Raw genomic sequence first — 25,546 nt, forward strand, 5'->3', positions numbered from 1 at the left:
TCAGATCGACTGAGTCGAAAAACTGGAGCCAATGGAGGCACATGGAGGCGTGGCCATCAAAATTATGACTCAGTCTCCAGGCATATCAGACTGTATCAACCCATTCCTGGCCCATTCCGCAGCCTATTGGGAGAACATGTACTATCTGTTTATATACTTCTGCCCATTCCCTATGCTAAGCCTGCTAATAAAGGAAACATAGTTTATTTTATGTTTCTACAACAGGTTAACTACAACTATTGTAACAGTACTGCTACTGCAGCATAGTGGAACTACTTAGTTCAGAGGTGGGGAACTATGTGCTCTTTATGACTTGTGAACTTCATCTCCCAGAATTCCTGAGCCAGCCATTCTAAGAGTTGAAATTCACAAGTCATAAAAGGGACATAGTTCCCCACCCCGGCTTAGTGGAACTGCAGCCAGCTAGCTCATTTTCACTGCTTAGCTACTTTACTCTTTACGCTAGAGGTGTCCAACATGGGAAACTTTAAGATCTGTGGACTTCAACTCCCAAAATCCCCAAGTCATCATTCCTGCCTGAGGAATCTTAGGAAATGAAGTCCACAGGTCTTAAAGTTGTCAACATTGCCGCCCCCCCCCCCCCGCTTTATATCATCAGAAAACACACAGGTTGAGAGAATTAATGACTTGCTCCTTACTGCTTTGCACTATCACTAGTATAATCACTGGAAAGCATGCAACAACTTCACAGACCAACTTAATCAGATGAGAAGCCATTCTGGGCCTTCCTGACTGATAAAACAGTGCTCTCCAAGAAATATGCCTGCTAGAGGAATTGCTTTGCTGAACCCTGACTAAAGCTTTATCTTGGTGACAGAGTTGCCTGAACTATTTCACTGCTCAGCTCAATAGCCTCCTGGCTAAAAATCTAGTCATTCACTAGATCAATGCAAAATTTGCAGTGCAGCAGATTGTTTTTAAGAATAAGCTGGAGAAAGGGAGGGGTTTGTAAAAACACATACACACCCAAAACTTCCTTTCAATGACTTCTAAAAGATGAAAGAGTTTCCCATTTATAACAAAGGCAGGAAGTCTTGTCCTCAGTTTGAATTGGATTTGGTGCAGTGCTGCAGTGCAACCAAATATATATGCCTACAAGGCCAAACTATGATGTTGCCCAAGTATTACACAAACTGATCCTTGGTAACCTACTATCTCGACATGAAGGAACCCATGTAATATATTATACCAAAACATGAGATGTTTAATTGTGAGATAAATACAAAAAGTTAAGCAATATAATATTTCTCATAATAATTTAACTGGCTTTGGTTTTGCAAGACCAGTGATCCTTCTTGGCATAAGTAGAAATACTCAGGGGGATGAAACGTATTTATTTAAATATGCATGAAGGTAAAGCCTAAATTACAACAATCCTATAAATTAGGCACTTTCAGCAAGAATTTGCACACCATTTTTTTGGCTTGTTCTTGCTATAAGATTAAAGCTTCAACAACGGAAGATCAGACATGAAAACTGAGTCTCAATCTTATAACACAAGGGCCAATATTGAGGCATATTTCAAAGCTGGAAAGAATCTATGGCACTGTTAGATATAAAAGCTAATGGTATAGGCCAATAATGATCCAGACTTCCACTTTTGCAATAGATTTGGACAGAGAACATTAGGCAACAGATCACCCAAGGAATAAATCTTCCACCTCAATGACTTTTATATTTTTGATAGATTCGTATTTATTAGAATATGAAATTCACTTGTATTGCAAATCTGTTAATTACAAGATAACAGCATTGTTAAATGTGCTCTTTGGCAGCAGATTCAAATTTAAATCTGGTTGTTAAATCACTGTTTGACCATATCTGCATACTATTTCATTTCAGACAAAAATACGTATGTAAATGCATTTGTAAAAACTAATTGCTTTTGAATTAAGCTTTTCCCGTTTCTGCTACCAATATGGAATTTTTCTCCTAAAGGAACTATCTCCTTTTGATTGTTTCTAGAACATTGAACTAGAAATGTGGTACAGGGACTGCTTTTTTACAGACTATGTCACCCAACACTGATATTCAAGGGCAACTAATCGAAGCAACCTTGTGCAATAAATAAACTATGCTCTGTTTTTAGTAGAGGTTAGCCCTGAAGATGAATTTTTAACTGTTTCAATATGTTTTGGGTCTTGGAGTATTATCCTTATGTTCTGAATGTTATTATTTTCATAAAACAGTCATTATGCATTGTTCATCTTTGGTTCTCTCTTCACACCATGAATGAACTTTATAGCAAGCAAGAACTGCTATCATTTTATGCACGGTTTTGTCAATCTTTATTATAAGTTCAGAGGGAGTCCTGGTTATAGACTTGCTCCTTCATGGGAAGTGTCATCAAAGATTTAAACCCAAAACATGCTAGATAAACATCAATTTCATCTCGCTTGGCTTAACTTCAGCCAGTTTTAAACCATCTAAATCCCAACAGCCCTAAGCTTGTCCTCATTTTCCAGACTGAACAAGAGTTGTGTTTTTGTCCTTTATTTTTCTTAATTTATATTTTTTTTTCCATCTTTTTGTTTAGCTTTGTTTTGTTTCTGTCCATTTTTCTTTTGGATTTTAAAGAGTTGTGTGGTCTAGTTTGTGGTCTAGTGTGGTCTAGTCCAAAATATGGTTGTCCAGACCTTTGGCTTCCCTGGACTGCACTTAATGAAAATGAATTGTCTTGGGCAGCATATAAAATATAGAATATAGTTAATATGCATAAATAACACACCTTTAAAAATATTTTCGTTATCTTGTGGAGCCACATTAGTAGCCGTCCAGGGTTAGCCACGGGTTGGACACACCTGCTCTAGATGCTGTTGGATTCTGTTCCTGACCAATATCTCCATTTCCTATAGATGGAGATATACTGTATATAGTCTAGAAATCCAAATTGGTAAGCACTGTTTTTCATCAGACTATCAATTAAATATATAATTCAGTAATATATACTGTACATGCACAAAACAACAAATATTTATGCATAATGAAGTAAGGAGAAACAAAATAAACAAAGGATCAAAAACAATTATGAGGAAGTCCTAATATTAGACATAAAACTCAGTAAATCTATTTCCCCACCAATCGTTTCCACAGGATTTTTGTAAACTCTAGTCATTGCAACTCTATAGCACAGATACAGGTAAATCCAATGGCATAATTTTTGGCTTCCAACATTTTAGAGTTTTTTTCCTTTAAAATAATCTGACTACAAGACACTCATCAGATATTATCAGACAGATTTACATGCAAAATATATATTACGATGCTATATTGTTATACAACATCCAACATAGAAACAGAAAATCTGCTTTGTTTAACCTCTAGCTTGTTAATTATTACAAGGTTCTCACATCATCTGGCATTAAAAAAATATCTGAAAATCTCAACAGAGTTTTATCAGACATCACAGTTAGTGATTCTTGAAGAAACATGCAGCTTGACAAACACAGTTACAACTTGCAAACACAGTTAGCTTGCAATACCTTTGTCTGTCTCTGGTGAGTATGGAACCCTAACCCTAACCCTAACCCTAAGCCTAACCCCAAACTGGTTTTGTTGTAGATATCGGAAGATATTAAAGTGCAAGGTTACATTTTAAAGATTAAAGAAGGTGGAATGAAGAAAAATAGTGTCCTAAATCATATCTCTTAGGGTTTTCATCAAGAAAGAAAGCGAGGCATCTCTGTGGGAAATTCTTGCAGTTTGAGGAGCTGGGAGCTAAAAAAAAGGTGCATCTGAAGGAAGAAAGCATATTTCTTCAGCTGAAATAGTCCCTGCTTATCTCACAAAAGATTGTACATAGTAGTCATAGAGAAATAAGCACAGCTCTATAGCAAGATTGGTAGTTTTCCCCAAGGGGAGGCAAATGAACTAAACTAGCTGAAGGAAAAAGGGGGAAAAGGCTCAGAATTTTCCAAAGATAAGGAAGAAAGAAAGCAATTAACTTTCTAAGACTGTTTAACTTTCAGAGACAATCTATCCTTTGAAAAATGACCACATTATTCAAGAAGTAGACAATGGTTTCCCTACTGATTTCATGTATTAATCTTTTATCTTAATGGAGGGGGGGGAATTACTTCCTTGCCTTCTCAAAGGCAAAACATACAGAAAAGAATAAATTCCAAACATGAACAACAAAAAGATGAGTTCTTACATCTTTTCTCCCTGATCACTAAAAACAAGTTCACAGGCACATAATGCTTCCTTTGAAGCTTCATTGAAACAAACCAAGGTACAATTCCCAAAACCAGGAATATAAAAAAGTCGATGCCCTGGCAAACATTTTACACCATGGAACTTCTACAATGAGATATTATGGCTTTGGAAGCAGGTATTGGCGGCTGGGAGCTTAAGAGCAAAATGGATGTACTCATTTGGGATTTTATTTGCATGCAGATGTTGCAAACCTTTCTGAACTTTTCTTATGCAAGTGTTATTTGAAGGATATCCTTGGTGGGTAGGGCTTAATCAGCGGTTAAGCACACCTATTTTGGGAATGTTTCAAAAAGACTCATGTTAACCCAATAAGAACAGAATGCAGAGATGGAAGCAAGAATCTCAGTCTGTCTCCCTCTCCCCCTCTCTTCCTCCTCCCCTCTCTTATCCATTCACATGCAGATGGTCAGCAGTGATTTGTAAAGTTTGGTGGTGCTAGACAGATGGACAATTTACACCAGGCTACCAGAGATGAAAGCAGAAATGGAAATATTAATATTGAATCATGAAAAAACAATGGAACTGAACTGACAGAGAGGTCTATACCAGCAAACCATTTTCAATAACCAACTCCCCCCCCCCCCTTTCTCATGTTCAGTCACTCATTCCTGTTGATATAACCACTTCTGAAGCTGGTAAAAGGTAACAAAGCACTTTAAAGCCAGGCCATGACTTTATTGCAGTTTGATGTTTTCATATCAAAGAGTCTGCTGTAGGGTACCTTAATTTCCCTTCATTGAAGAAAGAAGTGAGGATAGTCCAGGAAGCAGGAAGCAGAAAAGGAAAAAGAGCAAGATTGATTTGCTAATGGGCCCATCTTCACAAGAATGTCTCTTTTTTGAAAAAAAAAATCCTAAATAAGGAATATCCCTATCAGTCTCAGTAAAAGGAGGAATGTAAAAAATTGGATTCCTTCAAACTTAACACATCTTAAAGCTTCAGCTTTGATCCGAGCAGCTCTTATCCTGTCTTCTGCGTCGTTTTCATTTATGAAAAAGAAAAATTTTAAATGAAAAGAAGTTGCAACATGGTACAACTATCGTCTAGAGTATTAGATGAAAAACCGTGGCCCCTCTTCCCAGTACATTAAAACCATTATTTACATTTGAAAGCAATGCCAAAAAGTAAAAACTACATTAACCAAAGGTTGAATCCCTTGTGAAAGTCTTACAGCCTTAGACAGGAAGACCACCCTTCCTCTTTTAAAAAGTAGCAAACAAATGGATCTATTCTCATGACAGAAACCCCATGGTGCATCAAAGAAGTAAAAAAGAAGAAGATTCAAGGCATCATCAAACATCAAAATTAAAGGTGGTGACTGCAGAAGAACTGCACGTTAGATAGAATTTTCTGAGATCATAAGCATTTTGGACTCTTGCTATTGGGAATTGACATAACTGATGGCAGAGCAGTTCAGAGAAGATGGAACGGTGGGGGGGGGGGGGGAGAATTCGCTGTAATCATCAACAATTCTTACATAGAATATTGAAATAAATCTATAACTAAAACCATTACTATAGGAAATCTACTTTCTATCATTATATCTTAAGTGAAAAATAATGTAGCAGGTTCAGAGGGGGGTAAAACTGGGTTGCTATGGCACTTGGTCTGAAGGTTTGGCAGTAAAATACAGCAACTTCTGCAAAACAGATGCTTTACATACCGGAATTTAAATCACGCCCAGGATTGAATGCTCTGCTATTCACGGTGGTGGACAATCTATCACAGCTAATGGTTCTAGACACGTTAGTGTTAAAATTGCCATCAAACCTGAAATGAGCCCAAGAGAAAAATAAATTAGACAAATAAGCATGTATACTTGTTTCAAATTTTTATAGGGACAGACAGGTTTTTTTCCCCATCACTGCCAACAGCCTTAAATGTCTAGAAAACTGGTCAACTTGATTTACAAACAGAGAGGCATCTTGGAAACAGACATCAAATAAATGGCAGTCTGCATCAAAGTAGCTACATTTGAAGGAAGAAAAGCTTTTGAGTTGTAGCAAATTCTACAATTCATCACTTTCATTTAAGTGGTATAATTGTTCTGCAGAAAGATCGGGATATTCCAGCTGTATGGGCTTCTTCACTTTGACCGAAATTTTCTTCTTCGAGGAAGTTTTTTTTTTTTTTAAATTGGCAGAGATGTTGTAGTAAGTTGCAACTAAAGCATCAAATCCAGATTTAGATCATAGTTTGAGAGGTACAAGACTTTTAACCTTTTGGCATTTACAAAGATTCCTAGACTCCTTATCTACAAGTCTCTATTGGGAAATGTCTTGAAAGTGAAAGTTGCAGCTATAGGAGAATAAGTACATTGGAAAAATAAGGGTGCCTTTATTATTTCATTCCTGATCCAAAATGAGCCAGCATCCATGCTTTGCCCCTGATCCAGATCAAACCTAAAATCTTATTTGGAGTGAAAGACACCCCCCTCCCAAAAAAATAAATAGCAGGTTTACATCTTTTGGTGGGTATGGATGGGAGAGCATGGTGGTGGCTTTTATGTGGTGTTATGAAAAAGACACATGTCAAAATGGATGTGCAGAAATGGTATGCATGAATGTTTGGAACAGCTAGAAAGACATACAGTATATGAGGAATGGAGAAAGCATATGCTGTCAACAGAATAAAACATGAATGTTCAGTAAGTTAATGAGGTTTTAGAGCACTAAATTAAAGTCTGACATTGCCTGTGTTCTCTGCTAAGAGCCAGAAAATATGAAATATCCCACTGCTTAATTTCTTTCCAAATCAATATTAGTAGCAGGATGGTAATATGGTAGAATAAGACTGTAGTTTTGGACATGTCATACAATCCAATCTTCAATAATTTGGTAATGAAATTTTGTTCTGTACATTGAAAGATTAATTTTCTGTTATTTAACTATGATGATATATTCAAAATCAAAGGATGAAATTATGGAAGGATAATTTAGATAAGTTTTTATTGAGTTTTCAAAACAAAAAATGTTGGTCACAAAATCAGAATTTCTCTGATTTGAACTATATTCATTATCAGATCAGATAAAAAATCAAAATTATTCCCAACCTTTTATACATTTATTCATCTTCCAAATGATATTGCAAAGGAAGGAAGGAAATGCTAAGTACGATGGGCAGCATATAAATTTAATAAATAAATAAATAAACTTTCTTTAACAATATCGCTTAACAGATAATAAACCCTTAATGTTCTAGTTGTACATTCCAATGTGTATTTTGGTTATATTCATGTAAGAACTGACTGAATAAAATGATCCATGCATTTCTCAGCCTACTAAAGTTTACTTAGAGTTAAATCAAATTTATCTTGTCGGGATTAAATGTTCCCTTAACAGTTAGTATGAAGTGCTGTAGATTCCTATAACAACTTTTTTATATCCCCAAAACTGTCCTCACTAAAAGGAACTCAAGAGTATAATTCTCAAACTGCTACATTATATTGTTATGTCCAACACCTTTACTAAACTGTTGGTTCTGCAACCAAGCAAAACAGATACAGACTTCAGAGGATAATTAGAATTGCAGAAAAAACAATTACTACCAACCTGCCTTCCATTGAGAACCTATATGGTACACGAGTCAAAAAGAGGGCTGTGAAAATATTTACAGACCCCTCACATCCTGGACATAAACTGTTTCAACTTCTACCCTCAAAACGACGCTATAGAGCACTGTACACCAGAATAACTAGACACAAGAACAGTTTTTCCCCGAATGCCATCACTCTGCTAAACAAATAATTCCCTCAACACTGTCAAACTATTTACTAAATCTGCATTACTATTAATCTTCTCATCGTTCCTATCACCCATCTCCTCCCACTTATGATTGTATGACTGTAACCTTATAGCTGGTATCCTTACGGTTTATATTGACTGTTTCCTAATATGATTTGATTGCTTATTTGTTCCTTATGACTATCATTAAGTGTTGTACCTTATGATTCTTGACAAATGTATCTTTTCTTTTATGTACACTGAGAGCGTATGCACTAAGATAAATTCCTTGTGTGTCCAATCACACTTGGCCAATAAAGAATTCTATTCTATTCCATTCTAAATGCTAAATCTGCTATCATAGTTAATAACTCTGACTAAAACCTGAATGAATAATTAAGTATATCTTTTGTCCTGAAAGGTGTTTTATTTATAAAAAGTGTTTAAATAATAATTATATGTTTACTGCATCAACGTGCAATCAATTCTCAATCTACAGCATTTAAATGTCGAATTTAGACAGAGAGAGGAGTTATTCTCTGTTAATTCATAAAATATAGATTTATAACACAAAGTTATTAATAAAAATTCAAAATGTATCTTTTTACAACAATGGGAGAGGAGGTTTTGGTGGTAAATAGTTTGTGCAATTTGAAATGATGCTTAATGTTGGCTCCAAGAGGAAATAACATCCAGCTCCACCCCAAATTGTCTTCTCTCCTACTTTTCTTTCTCTATACTACAGTATATGAAAACTCTTCCTTCTGGATTCACTTTAATGAACAACTGGTCGAAACTGCATCCCGAGGGGGGAAAACAGAACTGTGACTCCGCCTTTGATCTCTTCCCCATGGAGAAATTCACTCCCTGCCTAGCTTGCAAGATGTTCATTTGATTGACGTTTGCTCTGATGTGCAAAGCGCTTTGAACTTCAGACATTTAATTCCCATCAGGCAGCAGTCATTTTTATTCTCCTTCAACAAGATTTACAAGCAGAAGATCAGCAAATGGAGAAGATAAAATAAATTTGCAGAAGCTTTGAATCTTACATCAAAATAGTGTTCATGTAAGCGCCAACTGGATTTTATTCACTATTCACAAATAAATCAACTTGTATGCAGTTTCAGTTTTATAAAACGAAGAGAGCAAAATGGGCATATAAAATGCTAGTCATCAGCTGGATGTGGTTACTATATTAAGATCCCCTGTTATTTTGCCATATTTTCTGTCAATTTCTCATGAATACACTTCATTCTCGTGTTCCCCAATACCAGCTGCAGAACAAGGTCATTCAGAAACCACAGTTTTCTTTAGAGTGCTGAAACTAATATGTTTTATTAATGGCCAGCCCTATTCTTGTAATCAATATTTTATTTGCATACTGCAGAACTAAAATATATAAAGCAAACAGCATTTTTGAAAAGTTCCAACTGAGTCTTAATCTAAGCTAATAATAGATGCCTGCTTTGAAGGCACATAAGTACATAAGTTAACCAAGATTCCTGTGACTAACTCGTGGTCTACCCAAACACTGGATAAAAGAAATGCAGTTCTATGGCACTATCCTGATACTGAATTTAGCATGAGAACATCTGATACTAGGATTTCTGTTGTATTATTGAATTAATTTAGTAATTGGGAAGAGCTGAAAGAGACTAATGTTAAACACTGTAGCGGCATAATTGTATTCTTTGCTAAATATTGCCAATCATGTCCTTCCCTAAATTTTACATACTTCCATAAATACCACCAACATATTCAGTAGTTACCAATTACTATAATTTAATTTGTATCTAACAATATATATGTATACCCTCCTTTACAAGATCACCAGACTTTCCTAATCTTTGTAAGTATCTTTGCATACTGTTAGGATTATCCTGTACTAAAACCAAACCATTTTAGCATTCCTAATAATGTAACTGCACACACAACTTAAAAGATCAGTATAGGAATTTCCTTATCTCTCCATTTCACAGCCCAGGAGAGGACAGGTAAACAAAAGAAAGAGCTGCGATAAAGCTAAAGCTGCAATAGCAAATATTTAAGCAGCTATTTTATAAGAGTGAGCCAGGTTACTTTCTAAAGGAATTATCGTAAATGATCTTCAAAAATAGATCTATAAGTTTACCTATGTAAATATTACATGTAAATGTATCTAAGGCAGAGTGGCTAAGTAACAAGAGGTAAATATTTCTCCAGTGCAATTTTTTCATCAAGTGAGATAAATAAAAGCAATCCTTAAAATGAATAATCTTTTTTTTAAAAAACCACTAACATTAATTAAAATACAGAAAAAATTTAGGCACATGGAAGCTGAATGTATGAGTTACTAAGGATTTAATATGCTACCAATTTTTAAAGTTCTGAATAATTATCTCAAGACAGTGGTGAAATCCAAATTATTTTACTACCAGTTCTGTGGGCATAGCTTGGTGGCGTGGTGTGACATGGTGGCTGTGGCTTGGTGGGTGTGGCAGGGGAAGGATAATTCAAAATCTCCATTCCCTCCCCACTCTGGGGCCAGCCGGAGGTGGTATTTGCTGATTCTCCGAACTGCTCAAAATTTTTGCTACTGGTTCTCCAGAACCTGTCAGAACCTGCTGGATTTCACCCGTCTTAAGATATTTAACAGTTTTAAATAGATTTATACTAACCATGATGGCCCTTCTGAAGTAGTGGCTAAAAGTGCTGTGAAAATTTTTTATCATTTCTAGCGCTGCCTTAGGCCTGGAAGTCAGTTCTGGGAGTTGAAGTCCAAAGGCCATAAAGGGGCCATAGTTACCTACCCCTGATGTAAGGATAGCAATTATAAAAGATTTCTGAAAATGTTGTCAAGAAACATGCATGAACTTAGCCATGCAGTTTCCAGGAGTCAACACTGGGTTTGATAATAAAAAACAGTGCCTCCTAAAAGCACTGAGCCATCAAAATAAAATATCTATAAAGCATTCAGCACAGTTTTATCGGTTTTCCTAGGGGGAAAAAAACCAGCCTCCACAGGATTATCTCATATTAGCTGGGACTAGAAAGAAAGAACAAACTTTGTTATCTCAACTATCTCTTCCAATTCTAAGGAGCAAAAGAGAACTTGGAATGGTGTTCTTTCTAAACAATGAAGAATACAATTGATGTCACAGATTTGTACCTCATGTCTTTCCATTTCGCAATATTTTTTCAGATCTATAAATTGTTAGAGGTTGTTGCCCACAACTACATGAAATGAACAACTGCAGTATGGTATAAATACCTCTACTCCATCCTTTAGAATGAAGTTATGTATTCCCTGCACACAATTCAAATGTATTTTACTGATGTGTAAAATTCAAATGTATTTACTGATTTCCGTACAGCTACTTCAAAGTCTTCAGTGACTGCATCTCGACACTCCCCTGAATAAGAGTTCCTTTAAGATTAGGCTCTGCTATTTTTGGCATGGCTTAAAATAAGATGAGACAGGTGAAGTTTTGATCTTCTCAAAATTGCCATTATAAGCCAATTTAAGTTTATTAAAATATACAAATAATATAATTATTTGTAGTAATTTTGTATTTATAGCAGTTTATCATTATAATTCTGGAAGTCTTAATCCAGTAAAACAGAAGTATGTTTTATAAGGCTGCATAAAAGCTGTTTGTTTATAGGAAATTCACTTGCGGACTTTGGCAGATGTCCACTCAGACACTGGCAATTAATGCAATATATAACTGCAATAAGAGGTGTATAATTTCTTCTAATGCCTATTAATAATATTTAAACATGTGGAAGCCACTTTTGGCACTAAATAATGTGCTTAAGCAAGACCTTTAATAAAAACTATGAATCTAGTGAGTTTGTTCATACAAATTAAGGTAGTGGTGCTTATGTCTAGCCCTCAAAGTTTCAACTATTGCAGTACCCCTATAGTTGCAGGTCACAATTTTGGCATTGGGCAACCAGTTGTACTTACAACAGTTGCAGTATTGCACAGTACCATGATTGCTATATGTGAGCTTCCCTGCCAGCTACCCATAAGCGAAGTCGTTCCCATACGTTGCTCATGCCACTTCTCCCAGAAAAAGCATATGGGAAAAAGGATCTCATACTTCTTGGCACATGCCCACCTGCCTGCATTCTGTATCATCTGCCCACGGCCTTTGGCAACCTGCCCACACTCCATAGCACCTGCCCACACGTCTTGCCTAGGATTCCTGCTTCTTCTCGTTTAAGAATCACACAATTAAACAGTGAAGTCATGTGACACCACCCTTTATGACTGCATTCCTTGTCCCAACTGTGACCAAGGACTACCTGCATTACCTGTTTATAGATTTTTTTGTGGACTGATGAGTCTTCATCAGTCAATTTATTAACTTTTATAACGTTTTTTCCCCACATTCAGGTTAGCATTATTTTAAAATAACCAGCAATAATCATTATTCCTCAAACAATTGTTTGTTATATATTAGGGCTTATGACTGACTGACAGATTGACTGGCAGATAGATAGATATTTCTATTTCCTGAGAGCTAGTGTGGTATAGTAATTGAAGTTCTGGACTGTGATTGGGGAAACCCAAATTATATTCTCTTTTAGACATTGGTGACTTTAGACAATTCATTTTTGTCAGGCAGAATAGAATAGAATAGAATAGAATAGAATAGAATAGAATAGAATAGAATAGAATAGAATAGAATAGAATTCTTTATTGGCCAAGTGTGACTGGACATACAAGGAATTTGCCTTTGGTGCATATGCTCTCAGTGTACATAAAAAGACAAGATACACTTGGCAAGAATCACAAGGCACAACACCCAGCAACAGTCTTACGGTACAATAAGTAATCAAATCATACTAGGAAACAATCAATATCAATATAAATCACAAGGATATAAGCAATAGTTAGTCATTCAGTCACAAGTGGGAGGAAATGGGCAACAGGAACGATGAGAAGACCAATAGCAATAGTAATGCAGCCTTAGTGAATAGTTTGACAGTTTGAGGGAATTATTGTTTAGCAGAATGATGGTGTTCGGGGAACAACTGTTCTTGTATCTAGTTGTCTTGGTGTACAGTGCTCTATAGTGTCGTTTTGAGGGTAGGAGTTGAAACAATTTATGTCCGGAATGCGAGGGGGTCTATAAATATTTTCACAGCCCTCTTTTTGACTCATGTAGTATACAGGTCCTCAATGGAAGGCAGGTTGGTAGCAATTGTTTTTTCTGCAGTTCTAATTATCCTCTGAAGTCTGTGTCTGTCTTGTTGGGTTGCAGAACCAAACCAGACAGTTATAGAGGTGCAGATGACAGACTTAATAGTTCCCCTGTAAAACTGGGAATCTGGGAAGTAAAAAAAAAAAATCTACCATCCTGCATTGGATCAGCATATATTATTGTCCATAACATTCAATGAACAGGCTTTTATCCTGCAGCGGGTTGAGTCCAGCTGATAATAATAGTAATATATTCCTTTTATTTATATCCCATACTTTCCTTGCTATCATAATACATTTGCACAAGTCTTTGCACAATATTTTAATTGTGCTACTTATACAATACTTCATGTATTTGCAAGTAAAACCCAAATTCCATCACTGGAATTTCTTCTTTTTTCCTATGACTAATGACGCCTATTGGGTAGGTACAAGAAAAGAAGGAAGTGCACATGAAAAAATATCTGATTTCGTCCCAGATGTTCTATATAAAATATATAATTTATTCAATACCATATAAATTGTATAGATTTCTTTCAGCAACTCATTCCAGAGAGATTTCATGGAAGACCATAACCATAACCCTATACCATTTTTCCTTGTTCACGGTTCCCATGCTATCAACATTCAATGTGGAACCACTTCTGAAGTTTCTCCTCAAAGCCTTTATACTTTAAATATGGTCTTCTTTGTTCTTTCTTAATATACCGTAGATCTTCTTAATCTAATATCAGATCCAATGACCACCAAACAAACAAACCAATTTTCCATCTCCCATAGAAAATATTTTGAATACTTACTCCATCATAGATGGTGGAATGGTGCAACAGTCCTGAATTGCTGTAAGAGGAGATGTCAAATGAGCAGTGTATGAAGCTTCCACTACATGCTTGTTTCGATTTACCACATCCAAGTAACGGTTAAACTTTTCCCGAATTTTTTTGGCTAGCTGGAAAATTTAAAGAGAAGAACAAAATCAAAACAGTGTTTCAATATTTATATTCTATATTCATAATGCAGAATATGCTCAATTGCAAGAGAAAGCAATTGATTCTGAAATATATTTACATTCATATTTATATTTAATCAATGAAATTAAACAGCTTATAGATAAACCAACAAATATGGGAACAACTGCAAGAGATTTATTGAAATCGTTTCATTTTCTGTTTCTGAGTGTTTTTAAGATCTCCAAATTTTTCAGTTCAGCCATGTTTTCTGACACAGAACTTAAACCAATCTCTCATTAAAGTCAAATAGATATCACTCATAAATTAAATCTACTGAAATCTAAGTAATGAATTTATTAGCTGGAAAAATCTTATATGAATATGCATATGAATACAGTGCATTTCATATTCGTTGATACGCTATATGAGATTGAAAAAAAGTAATGGTAATAACCCTACAGTATTCAAGTAGCATTAACAATTGAATCAGATCTCTTTTTAAAATGGTGGTAGATATATCAGATCTATACCGGGGTCTCCAACCTTGGTCCCTTTACGACTTCTGGACTTCAACTCCCAGAGTCCCTCAGCCAGCAAAGCTAAAGTCCACAAGTCTTAAAGGGACCAAGGTTGGAGACCCCGATCTATACCATAGAAAATTGTCATAAAAAGCTGGAATTTTCCATGATAATTCAGAATGTACTCATCCAGATCGTCCAGAAAATAGACTTTTATTGGTTGTGTCCAAAGTCAGGAAATTCTAGCTTCAAAAAGACTTTCAAAGGTCCAGGAAGCTAAGAATCTACTGCAAAATGAGAATCTACTGCATGGCTGGGCAATTTATGAGAAACTGGGAATATAAGAAACTAGAGGGCTTATGCCCCAACCCCTTCCCCACTGCCCTGCTCCTTCTGCTGTCCCACACCCTCTCACTGCTGCTGCAACTCTGTCCCACCCTCTGATGTTCCAACGTTGATGCCACGCTGATGCCCCACCTGTTGTGACCTAGGCCCAAGTAGTTATTACCAGACGCAATCAGTCCTAAACAAACATATTTGATTAGAACAGCTGAGAATTACTTCATTCTCATCTTAGTCCAAATTAATTCCAAAACAAATCCTTCAGAAAAAGTCCTTCTGCCTTATCACAAAGCTTTGTTTTCTTTGGTACCCTGCCAAAGGCTTTTCTTGGCAAAGCCCCACAAAATTCAGGAACAAGAGATGCCGACTAGAAACAATTGTTGCTTTTCTACAAAGAGCCCAAGAGCCCTTGCTGCTCTTTTAAGCCTTATGGGAGGGGCAAATCATTTCCTGGCCTTACTCCCGAGTTGTCCTTTTTGCTTTAGCTTGCTCTTGCCTTCTGGCAGCTCTTTGCATGCGTGCACTGGGAACAGGTTCCTCCTGTTCCTCTGCCTCTCTGCTGTTCGCCTCTAAAGGCTCCGGAGTCTGCGCATCACTCCCAGATGGCCCTGGCCTCATCTCTGCCTTCAATGCAGAACCTTCGTCCGGACCTTTCCCTGACTCCAAGACTGACCCATTGTCTTCCCCAGCCTCCTCACTGACTGACTCCGCTGCCAGCTCCACAGGCTGCTGGTGGACCGCACCACCACCCTCTGCCAATATCCCATCTCCCACTACCAATACCATGGGCCATACTGGGACTGCCTGCAGGCCGGATGTAGCTTGCAGGTCATAAAATGCCCAGGTCTGATCTACTGGATCCTCACCCCCATTGGTCTATCACCCAGAAAATGTAGAATTCCTTAATTTCTAGACCATTTATATTTGTTTGCTTCTAATTTCTGCTCTGCTAGCCTGCTCAATGTGGAAATGTTAAATCACTACAGAGCATACTTATGCAAGAACATAGGTTTGCTGCAATTGACAGATGGCATTGTGCAGATAAACAATCACTGTCATTTATTCCAAATGCTACTATTGGTTGAATTGAATAAGCACAGTCAGCATGGTTGATACAGCAACTACCACTATACCACAATGAAAACAGTAGCTCTGCAGTAGACATGTCCTTTATTTCAATAGTTTTCTTTACACATCTTGTTCTGAACAAAAATACATCTGTAAGCAACTTGTTAAACAAGAATATATTCTGTATGTACATACACACACACACACACGTGTATATGTAGAATTTTCTGCACAGTTACTAACTGATTGTGTTACCTAATTCAGCGCTGAAAATTATATGGTTTTCCTCAGTCCATTTGAAGTTTTCTTCATAATTCTTATTCTGAATCCTTAAGCCGCCTATAGTTTATGGTCTGAATGAAGAATAATCTTACAATAATTTACAGCTCAAAGCAAAATGTTCAAATGTTCAGCAACTTATTTTAAGTACATTCTGCCTTCAGAAAAAAAAGGCTAGATTTATTTAATTAGTGCTGGGTAATTAGTTGATACTTTTTAATCCTCCTCATTCTATTTCTCCATATACCTAAATTTTACAAAAGGAAATGATTTAAAAATACAGCTCCATTTGTACATATAAATATGTAATTTGTTTGTGTATTATGTCTGCATTTGATAAATGTCTTCCCTAACTATTAATAACAGGCCATTTCATCATGATTTACCTTCTTGTGTGAATAATTAGGCCTAAAGTGATAAGTGCAGGGGCCCTGCCTCAATTATCTATCAAATTGTATGACTCAATTAAGGCTCTCCAAGGACACCCTTTTTAACAAAAACATTCAAATAAAATGACTTGTAGCATTATATTTAATTGCCATTATAGAATGATTTATTACTAATACTCCAGAGGTTTATTGCCCAATCTAAGTTATGGATTTCTTTCAACTAGAATGCCACACATAGTTGAATGTTTATGTGGGGTGAGAGTTTGTCAACGTCAATGTTGTCTCTATCATAAGTGGCTTACACATTAGGATTAAAAGATCAACTAGCTGTTCAAAACAAGCAAGACAATCATGAAAAGAATGCATGGCACAGGTTGGGGAGAATGGCAACATAAACCAGCAGCCCCCAAACTTTTGGGCACCAGGGACCTGTTCCCTGGAGAGAGGTTTCTCCATAGACTGGAGGGGGCGTGCTTTTGCATACTGCCTGCATCTCATGGATGGGACTTCACTTGTTTGCATGCTTTGCTTGTTTCTGGCATGGCACAGACCGGTGCCTTCCACAGACTGGGAATTGGGAACCCCTGACAAATAATAAAAAAAATCCAACATAAAAAGAATAAAAACAATAACTCTCCAGTCCCCTGGCAACAACAAGCAATCAAAGGAGCCACTTGATGGGATCCACTGCTCTCTGGGTTCTCCAGGCCCATTTGGCAAAATCATGTCTTTGGAATTTTGTGAAAGAGTGTCCAATCGGGGGCCAGTCTAATCTCTGCAAGGATGATGTTCCAAGGAGAGGGAGCCCCTTCAATGTTGCTTAAGGTAGGACTTCCGGTGGTGCCGCAGGCATTGGAGACAGTCCTTTTGGACCATCAGCCCTGTGATCTCGTTAAAGTCGTTCAGACAGCGCTCATCAGCTGTCTGATGGCTTGGAAACCTTTCCCTCGGGAAAAGAGGGAAAGGTGAGCTGCTAGGCGGAGGTAGAGCTCCCTGAGAGCCCCAGAAAAAATTCTAGGGGCAAAAAGGGTGAGAGCTCCCTATTTAAGCCTGGCGAAAGTTCCGGATCCAGGATCCTCTGCATTGATTTATTAATGCAGAACAAAATGCCACAACCATCTCTGCTATCAAGATGAAGATCAATCTTAATTTACTTTAAGAAGACAGAGCAAAGGCAGGAGGTCAGGCTGATGTAAGCACCAGACCTCAACTCGATCTTTGAATGGTACTTGAGAAGAAAGGAAATGGCGCCTCTGCTTAATAGGGCGTGAAAACAAAAGTTAAGGAAGTCTTCGTTAGCATCGTTAGCGCCCTTAACTTTGTTTAAACTTGCTGGATTTTATACTTATGTGAAGAAGTGTTAAAGAGAAAAGTTGAAGGACTGCAGAATTGATTTACCCAACCCAAATAAGGAGTTTATGAACAGATTTGACTTTTTTGCAAAGTATAAAGTTTAAGTAAGATGGCTTCTGTGCAATTAAAGCCTGCTGTTTTTAAGAAAACTGGTGCCTCGTTAGCTCAAATATATAAATTACAAGAAGAGTTGAAGGAATTTCTAAAGGCTCAAATTTTTGCTATAGACCAAAAGTTCAAGGAAATTGCAGAGAAAATAATGAAAGTTAAAGATACTCTTGAAGCTCAGGACGAAGAAATAAAAGAAGATACGGTGGCAACATTTAAAAGTTTTCTTGAATACACAAATCAGCTGGATGAAAGAGTTGAAGAAGTTAATCAAGTTAATTTGGACTTAAAAAATAAAATAGAGGAGCTTCAGACTAAGATAGAGACTGCAGATGAAGAATGAGTTTTATTGCAATATAGAGTAATGGAATCTGCATTAAGAGTGAGAGGTTTGAAAGAAAATAAGCGAGAGAATTTAAAAGATGTCTTTGCAGAGGTTTTTGCACAGATGATTGGACAGAAACCTGTAGATCTTAAAACGCAAATTGAAAATATCTATCCTGTTAATTCATGGGTTGCAAGAGAAAGACAGTTACCAAGAGATATAGTGATTTATTTTACAACTCGGAAGATTAGGACTGAGATTTTACAAGCTTCTTATAAAAATAAAACTCAAATGTTAGGACAAGAGGTATTAGTGCTAAAAGAAATTTCCTCAAAAATTTTAAGAAATAGAAAAGAGTTTGCTTTTTTTGGTGGACAAATTTAGAAATCGTCAGATACGGTTTAGATGGGATGTTCCAGCTGGACTAACAGTAAATTATCCAGGAGAGAAATATCGACTTAATACGGTGCTTAAAGCAAGAGATTTTTATACTAACGTATTAAAGGCTGGAACTCCACCACTGCTAGAAGTTAAAATGGGAAGGGAAGTGGAAGTGGTTAAAAAGTGTGAGAAGGTAGCAAAGCAAATACAATCTAAAGTAGAGGCTGTGACTAAGGAAGAAAGGTTGAAAGCAGCAGGGGAAGAGCAAAGAATGATTGTAATTACTAAATGTAAAGAACAAGGAGTAAAGAAGCAACAATTTCAAACGAAAAGAGTTTCTTTTTATGGGAAAGGGTAAATCACAAGCAAAAATTTTGGATATAAAAAGTAGAAAGGATAATTTATAATTGGCTTTAGTAAGTAGTTAATTAGATAAGTATAAAACTCAGGAAAAAATTTTTTTCTTATTTAAAATGCTTTATAGATGGTATTTGAAAATTAAATTGGGGTGTATATGTCTTAATCTGTAATTTAAATGTGGGAGATATATTATATTGATGTTATTTTATTATATATGGTGGATTTAGTTATGTTGGACAAAAACTGATGTTGGGTCATATAAAGTGTTGGGGGAAAAGTAAAAAAAGAAATGGAATTGGTTAAGGCTTGTATGACAAAATGATTATAAAATATTTGGTAACTCATTGATATGGAAATATAGGGGAGGAAAAAATTGGGTTAAATGTTAATTGTATATAAGTTAAAAAGTTAAGAGAGAAAATTTTATAAAATGTTAAAGTTTGGTTGATTATATAAAAAAAAATCTAGAAGATAATGTTTATTTAGTAATTGACATTACTAGGTATGGATGCTAAAAGTACTGAACTGTTGGAAGCGGTGGAAATTTCAGTGTACCTGAATGAATACCCACAAGAAAATATACTGGAATGAATAAGATGGACTGACTGCAATTAGAACAATTATTGGATGAAGAAATATCAAATATCTTATGAATGAACATTTCCTTTTTTTTCTTTATTATGGAGAAGGAGAGTTGAGGTTATGTGGGAGGGATGGGAATTTATGGATAATTAGTGTATTTTAGCTTATGATTGTTAGATCTTATACCCTGTATTTTGCTCTGTGAAGTCCGGGGGGGTGGGGGGTGCAGATGGGTGGGGGAGGGGAGTGGGATGTATTGAAAAAATTCTTTGTAAAACTTTTTAATAAAAAAAAATGTTGCTTAAGGTACTTCCGTAAGCAACATTCCCTGCCTTCCGGCTCTGATGGGTAAGGTGGATGTAACCAGGAAGAGACGGTCATTCAGATATACTGGTCCCTAGCCATGAAGGGATTTAAAGGTGACAAATAGCACCCATCAGCAAATAGGCAGTCAATGCAGTTGATGAAAAAGGGGTGACACATGTATATTGCATAGAATTCTGTACAATTATACAAAAGCCCAACAGGTACAGAGCAATAATGTTCTCAATCAATGGTGAAAACCAATTTTTTTACTATCTTTTTTTAAAAAAAATATTTTTACTGTAGGCGTGGCTTGGTGGGCGTGGCAGGGGAAGGACACTGCAAAATCTCCATTCCCACCCCACTCCAAGGGAAAGATACTGCAAAATCCCCATTCCCACCCCACTCCAAGGGCAGGATACTGCAAAATCTCCATTCCCACCCCACTCTGGAGTCAACCAGAGATGGTAATTGCCGGTTCTCCAAACTATTCAAAATTTCCGCTACCGGTTCTCTGAACTGCTCAAAATTTCCACTACCAGTTCTCCAGAACCTGTCAGAAGTTGCTGGATTTCACCCTTGTTCTCAGTGGACATAATGTTTCACAGAGCAGGCCCAGCTACCATAAAGTCATGTATCCCACAAATTGACAGTGCATTATAGTTGGGATCTGAGAACATTAACGTTCCCAGAGAACAACATAAGCCACATAAACAGAAATATAGGTCAATCTGGCTCCTGTACAATTGGTCAAGAAATGATGGGCTACATATATTGGCAATCTTAGCTGAATCCCAGCTAAGAAACATACATCTCATTTCCAGCACAGTATTATTATTAATCGTTTCCTTTTCTTTTTTTCTTGATTGCGTTTGTATCTTTTGTTTGACCTGGAAAATTGTGGCTAATGATAACTACAGTTTAACAATGAAACAATTTTTCATTCACTTTATAAGCCAGGAGTTAATATTATAGTAAATATGATCAGTGAATCCAAAATAATTCTCTTCCTTCTGATGAATAAGGATGACTTTTTAGCTTTGCCTTGGTTTTAAGAGCTTGATTTTTTGTTTGTTTGTTTTGTATTAATATCAATTGTTTAATCATTACTTCAAAAAAATAAAAATTGATCAGGAACAACCTTTTTCACAAAATAGCAGAATACAAAATTCTATCCATGGAATTAGAAAGTTTTTATTGTAATTTAATGAAACGCACAAAAAACTGAAATGCTCAAAAATAAAATTATATGTTAAGAATGAGCCATGGTGGTGCAGTGGTTAGAGTGCACTATTGAAGGCTACTTCTGCTGACTGCTGACTGCAATTTGGCAGTTCAAATCTCACCAGGCTCAAGGTTGACTCAACCTTCCATCCTTGGTGGGTAAAATGAGGACCCAAATTGTTGGGGGCAATATGCTGACTCTGTAAAACCGCTTAGAGAGGGCTGTAAAGCACTATGAATCCAATGGTGGGTTGCTACCAGTTCTACCCGGTTCAGGTGAACCATTAGTGGCGATGGTGAAATGAGAGTGTATTGGTTCGCTCCGACTGTCAGCTGGGCCCTCCCGCCTACCCCGAGCTATCCCTACCTATATTCATTCATTTTTAACCCAGCTGATAGGCATGGCAGAACGGATTGCTGTGCCTCAGCTGTTTGGAAATGGAATGCACTTGTGCAGAGCACAAGTTTGGTATGCGTGAGAGCGAAGCGAGCACGTGCGAGCAAATTGCATGCAAATCACGTGTGCGAAGCGAACTGATGGTAACACCGGTTGAAATCCACCACTGTGTAAAGCGGTATATAAGTGCTATTGCTATCTAGAATTTCATTTTGTATCATTTTTCTTTTTTACAACCCTGTAGTCCCTTAATTCGGGGTAGTTTAATAGAAAAAGTGGACACTTCACTGCTTCCTAAATCAGAAGGGAATTCATCTGAGAAAACATTGTCTTAAAATAATGTTGCAGCAGTATTTGGGGGGAATAATGCGAATCAAAGCTATTGGTCCTCCTGACTGATTTATAACATTTTCACTCAACTTTTTCAGCCTTAAAACAATTGCAAAGCATACTGGAGGATGATGCATGATTTCAAAATGCTATTGTTGATCTTTCAATATTCATTTTAATATTATGGAATTCCTTTTCAGTTTCTTCAGAGAAAGCTTACTCATTTGCATATATCTTTTAAGCTTTAAAAACTCTGCCTCCCTCTCTCTCTGATTTTTTTTTCCTTCCCTCAATTTTTTGGCCTCTTCAAATACTCGTACAAATACTTTCAAATATGCTTTATTCGTGCCAGCTGTAAAAAGGTTTAGAAAATTCATAATCAGCATAAATTAATCCAACACTTGTTTATGACCACTTGATAGAATGAATTTTATCAATACATATAACAGCGAAAACCACTCACTCATTAATCACAAAATCTCCAGAACTGTAAAGCCTACAAACTTGAAATTTGCCACATATGTTCCTCTTGGCTTCTAGGTGCTCACTAAGAAAGGATTTTTTGAAATGACCATCAGAGCATTAGTATTTCCTATATTATGATTAACATGCTCTGATGCTAAGGAGTTCTACTCCCCCTCCCCACCTGAAAAGAAATCTGTTCCAAATGCAAAACACAAGCAGAGGAGAGGAGTTTCACTTTCAGTTTTACTTTCACAACAGGAAGCAGCTTTAATACAGAATACTTGAGCTAAGCCACAGCCAGTCTCCTTCCTGTCTCCTTGCTCACACAGCAAATACTGTTTCACTTTCGAAACAGCCCTCTGATGCTAAAGGGTTCTACTCCCCCTCCCCACCTGAAAAGAAATCTGTTCCATGCTCTGATGCTAAGGAGTTCTACTCCACCTCCCCACCTGAAAAGAAATCTGTTCCAAATGCAAAACATAAGCAGCTGAGAGGAGTTTCACTTTCAGTTTCACTTTCACAGCAGCAGCCAGAGGATAGGATAGGAAGGCTTCTATGAGGCAAGCCTGAGGGAGAGAAGGGGGATAGGATAGGGTTCTGTGGGGGAAGGCTGAGGGAGAGAAGGGGATAGGAAGGCCGATAGTAACTACCCATTAATTTTCAAGCTGTAAGTGTCGATTTATTAAGCCCGATTACATAGTTGCCTAGCGAAGCACGGTTATCCAGATAGTACACTATATAACATACCCTTTCACAATTACAAGCAACACACGCAAAGCCGTGATTATCATATCTCCTATGGCTTACTGATTCTAAATCTAAATTCTAAGTTTAGTCATTATTGTATGTAATTCAAACTGTTTTGTTTGCAACATACCAGCAATTTGACAACAACTCTCTAGGAAGCATTTATCTCTTAATTTGTAGATGAATTTATGAAACAGCCTCATTCCCTATATCAGTGTTTATCAAGACACCTGAGGAATTCTGGGAGTTGAAGTCGATAAATCTTAAAAGTTTTAAGGTTGAAGAAACTGCCCAATTTGATGACAGATTGAATTACAGTCAGGAGATCTTTGGGAATGCCTGCTGTCTATCAGCTGTTTCTATAATGCTAACTCTTTCCTCAGTGATGTTGTTTACTCATTAGTGGCATTTGCTGACCTTTCATAAGCATATTTAAACAAGTTACGTATAAAATGCCTAAAATTTATTTCTGTAATGTGTATTAAGTAATACACTCCCCTCCATTTTTTTCTCAGCATGCCTTGCATTGTCATAGATCAGTGATGGCTAACCTTTTCTGGGCCGTGTGCCGAAAGCGTGTGCCCCAACCCCCAAAATGCAATGCGTGTGTGTCCCCGCGCATGTGTCCTGCCTCTATGAATGCGTGAGCGCCCCCTGCATGCATCCTGTTCACACGCCCCTTCCCTGTGCACACACCCCTTTCCCTGCCCATGCGCATGCAGGCCCCCCTCCACACCCCATTCATGTGTGCACACTCCTGCATGTGCAGCAGAGACGCAAAGACCAGCTGGCCAGCAAGAGGCATGCCTGCATGCGCAGCAGAGCTGAACTGGGGCAATGGCTCGCATGCCATCAGAGAGAGTTCTGCGTGCCACCTCTGGCACGCGTGCCGTAGGTTCGCTATCACGGTCATAGATCACTGGTTTATGTTTGTGTATAAGAAATGACCAATAAAATTAAACTAAAGAAAAAAAATGTGTACCTCAAACCAACTGAAGATCACTGTAAAGTTTTATACAGCCAGTCCTCAACTTAACAACAGTTAATTTAATGACCATTCAGTTACAACAGCAGTAAGAAAAGTAAATTGTGACCATTTTTCACATGACCACTGCAGCATTCCCATGGTCACATAATCAAAATTCACACATTTGGCAACTGGCTCATATTTATGACAGTTGTAGTGTCCCAGATTCATGTGATCACCTTTTGCAACCTCTGACAAGCAAAGTCAGTTGGGAAGCCAGATTCATTTAACAATCATTTTACTAACTTTAACAACTGTAGTGATTCATTTAACAACAGTGACAAGAAAGGCCATAAAATGGGGCAAAACTCACTTAATTGTTTAAATAACAGAAATTTTGGGCTCAACTATCATAAATTAAGGACTATATGTATATTGATTTTCTTTCCCCCCAAAACTCAAGAACAATGCAAAGAAACTATTTTACACATATAAATAAGAATAATTTAAGTAATGCAACTATTACTATAATTAATACAATTTAAGTAATGCAAATGAGCTTTTAAGGGATCACTTAAGACTATTGTAATATATTATAGTAATAACTATAGTTATTTTATCAGAAAAGGCCTGAATCAGAAAGTCCTTTCCTTTTTAACTGATTATAAGACTGCAGTATATCAAACTGAAATGTCTAATGCTGCAACAATTTTACTTTACTTTTAAAGGAACTTAATTTTTTGTATTATTGGATAATTAATACTTTTTCACTATTTCAATATGCTTGTGTTTGAATTCTTGGATGAAAGCTTCCCAAAATTGTCTGGAAGTCAAATTTAATAAAATAAATAAAATCGCCAGAGTACATTTTAATGTGACAGGACTCTTTTCCTTGGTCCAGTCAGATGGAAGAATTTGAAATTTCAACTTTAATACTGGGGTTTGCATCAGTCCGAACTGTAAAACAGATTTGCTTGGAAAAAAAAAACAGGCTAATTCCTTGGACTGTTAAAAAAAAAAACCAAAAAATCCTAAGCTTAAATAATGTACAATATAACTTGTCTATTTAGCTGTAATGCTAAACCAAACTTTGTGAGAATGTTTTTACATAAAAATAAAAGCTTCTCTCCTGCTGGGACAGAAAAGCACAGTGATTTGAAGCTCATGGGCATTATTCTCATTCATCAGGCTGAAGAGTGGCATCAGGAGCAAACACACAGAGAAAGACCTTAACAAAAGAATTGGAGTGAGTCAACAATCTGCCTAGCCAACATATTCAACAACATACACTGCATATCAATCTCCTGCC

The 25,546-nt window shown here is 36.8% G+C and overlaps 1 protein-coding gene across 2 annotated transcripts in view; it reads right to left on the reverse strand.

The window, feature by feature from the left end:
- The window catches only part of CACHD1 (cache domain containing 1), a 149,282-nt gene that overhangs the window by 58,320 nt on the left and 65,416 nt on the right, over positions 1-25,546 (reverse strand). For both annotated transcript variants that reach the window (XM_058176943.1, XM_058176944.1), the window contains exons 3-4: positions 13,950-14,098; positions 5,900-6,006 (exon numbers count right to left, since the gene is read on the reverse strand). In XM_058176943.1, coding sequence (XP_058032926.1) covers positions 5,900-6,006; positions 13,950-14,098 — 256 coding nt within the window. The remainder of the gene's footprint in view (positions 1-5,899; positions 6,007-13,949; positions 14,099-25,546) is intronic.

Source organism: Ahaetulla prasina, chromosome 3 (genome assembly GCF_028640845.1).
Source record: "Ahaetulla prasina isolate Xishuangbanna chromosome 3, ASM2864084v1, whole genome shotgun sequence".
NCBI classification, from domain to species: domain Eukaryota; kingdom Metazoa; phylum Chordata; class Lepidosauria; order Squamata; family Colubridae; genus Ahaetulla; species Ahaetulla prasina.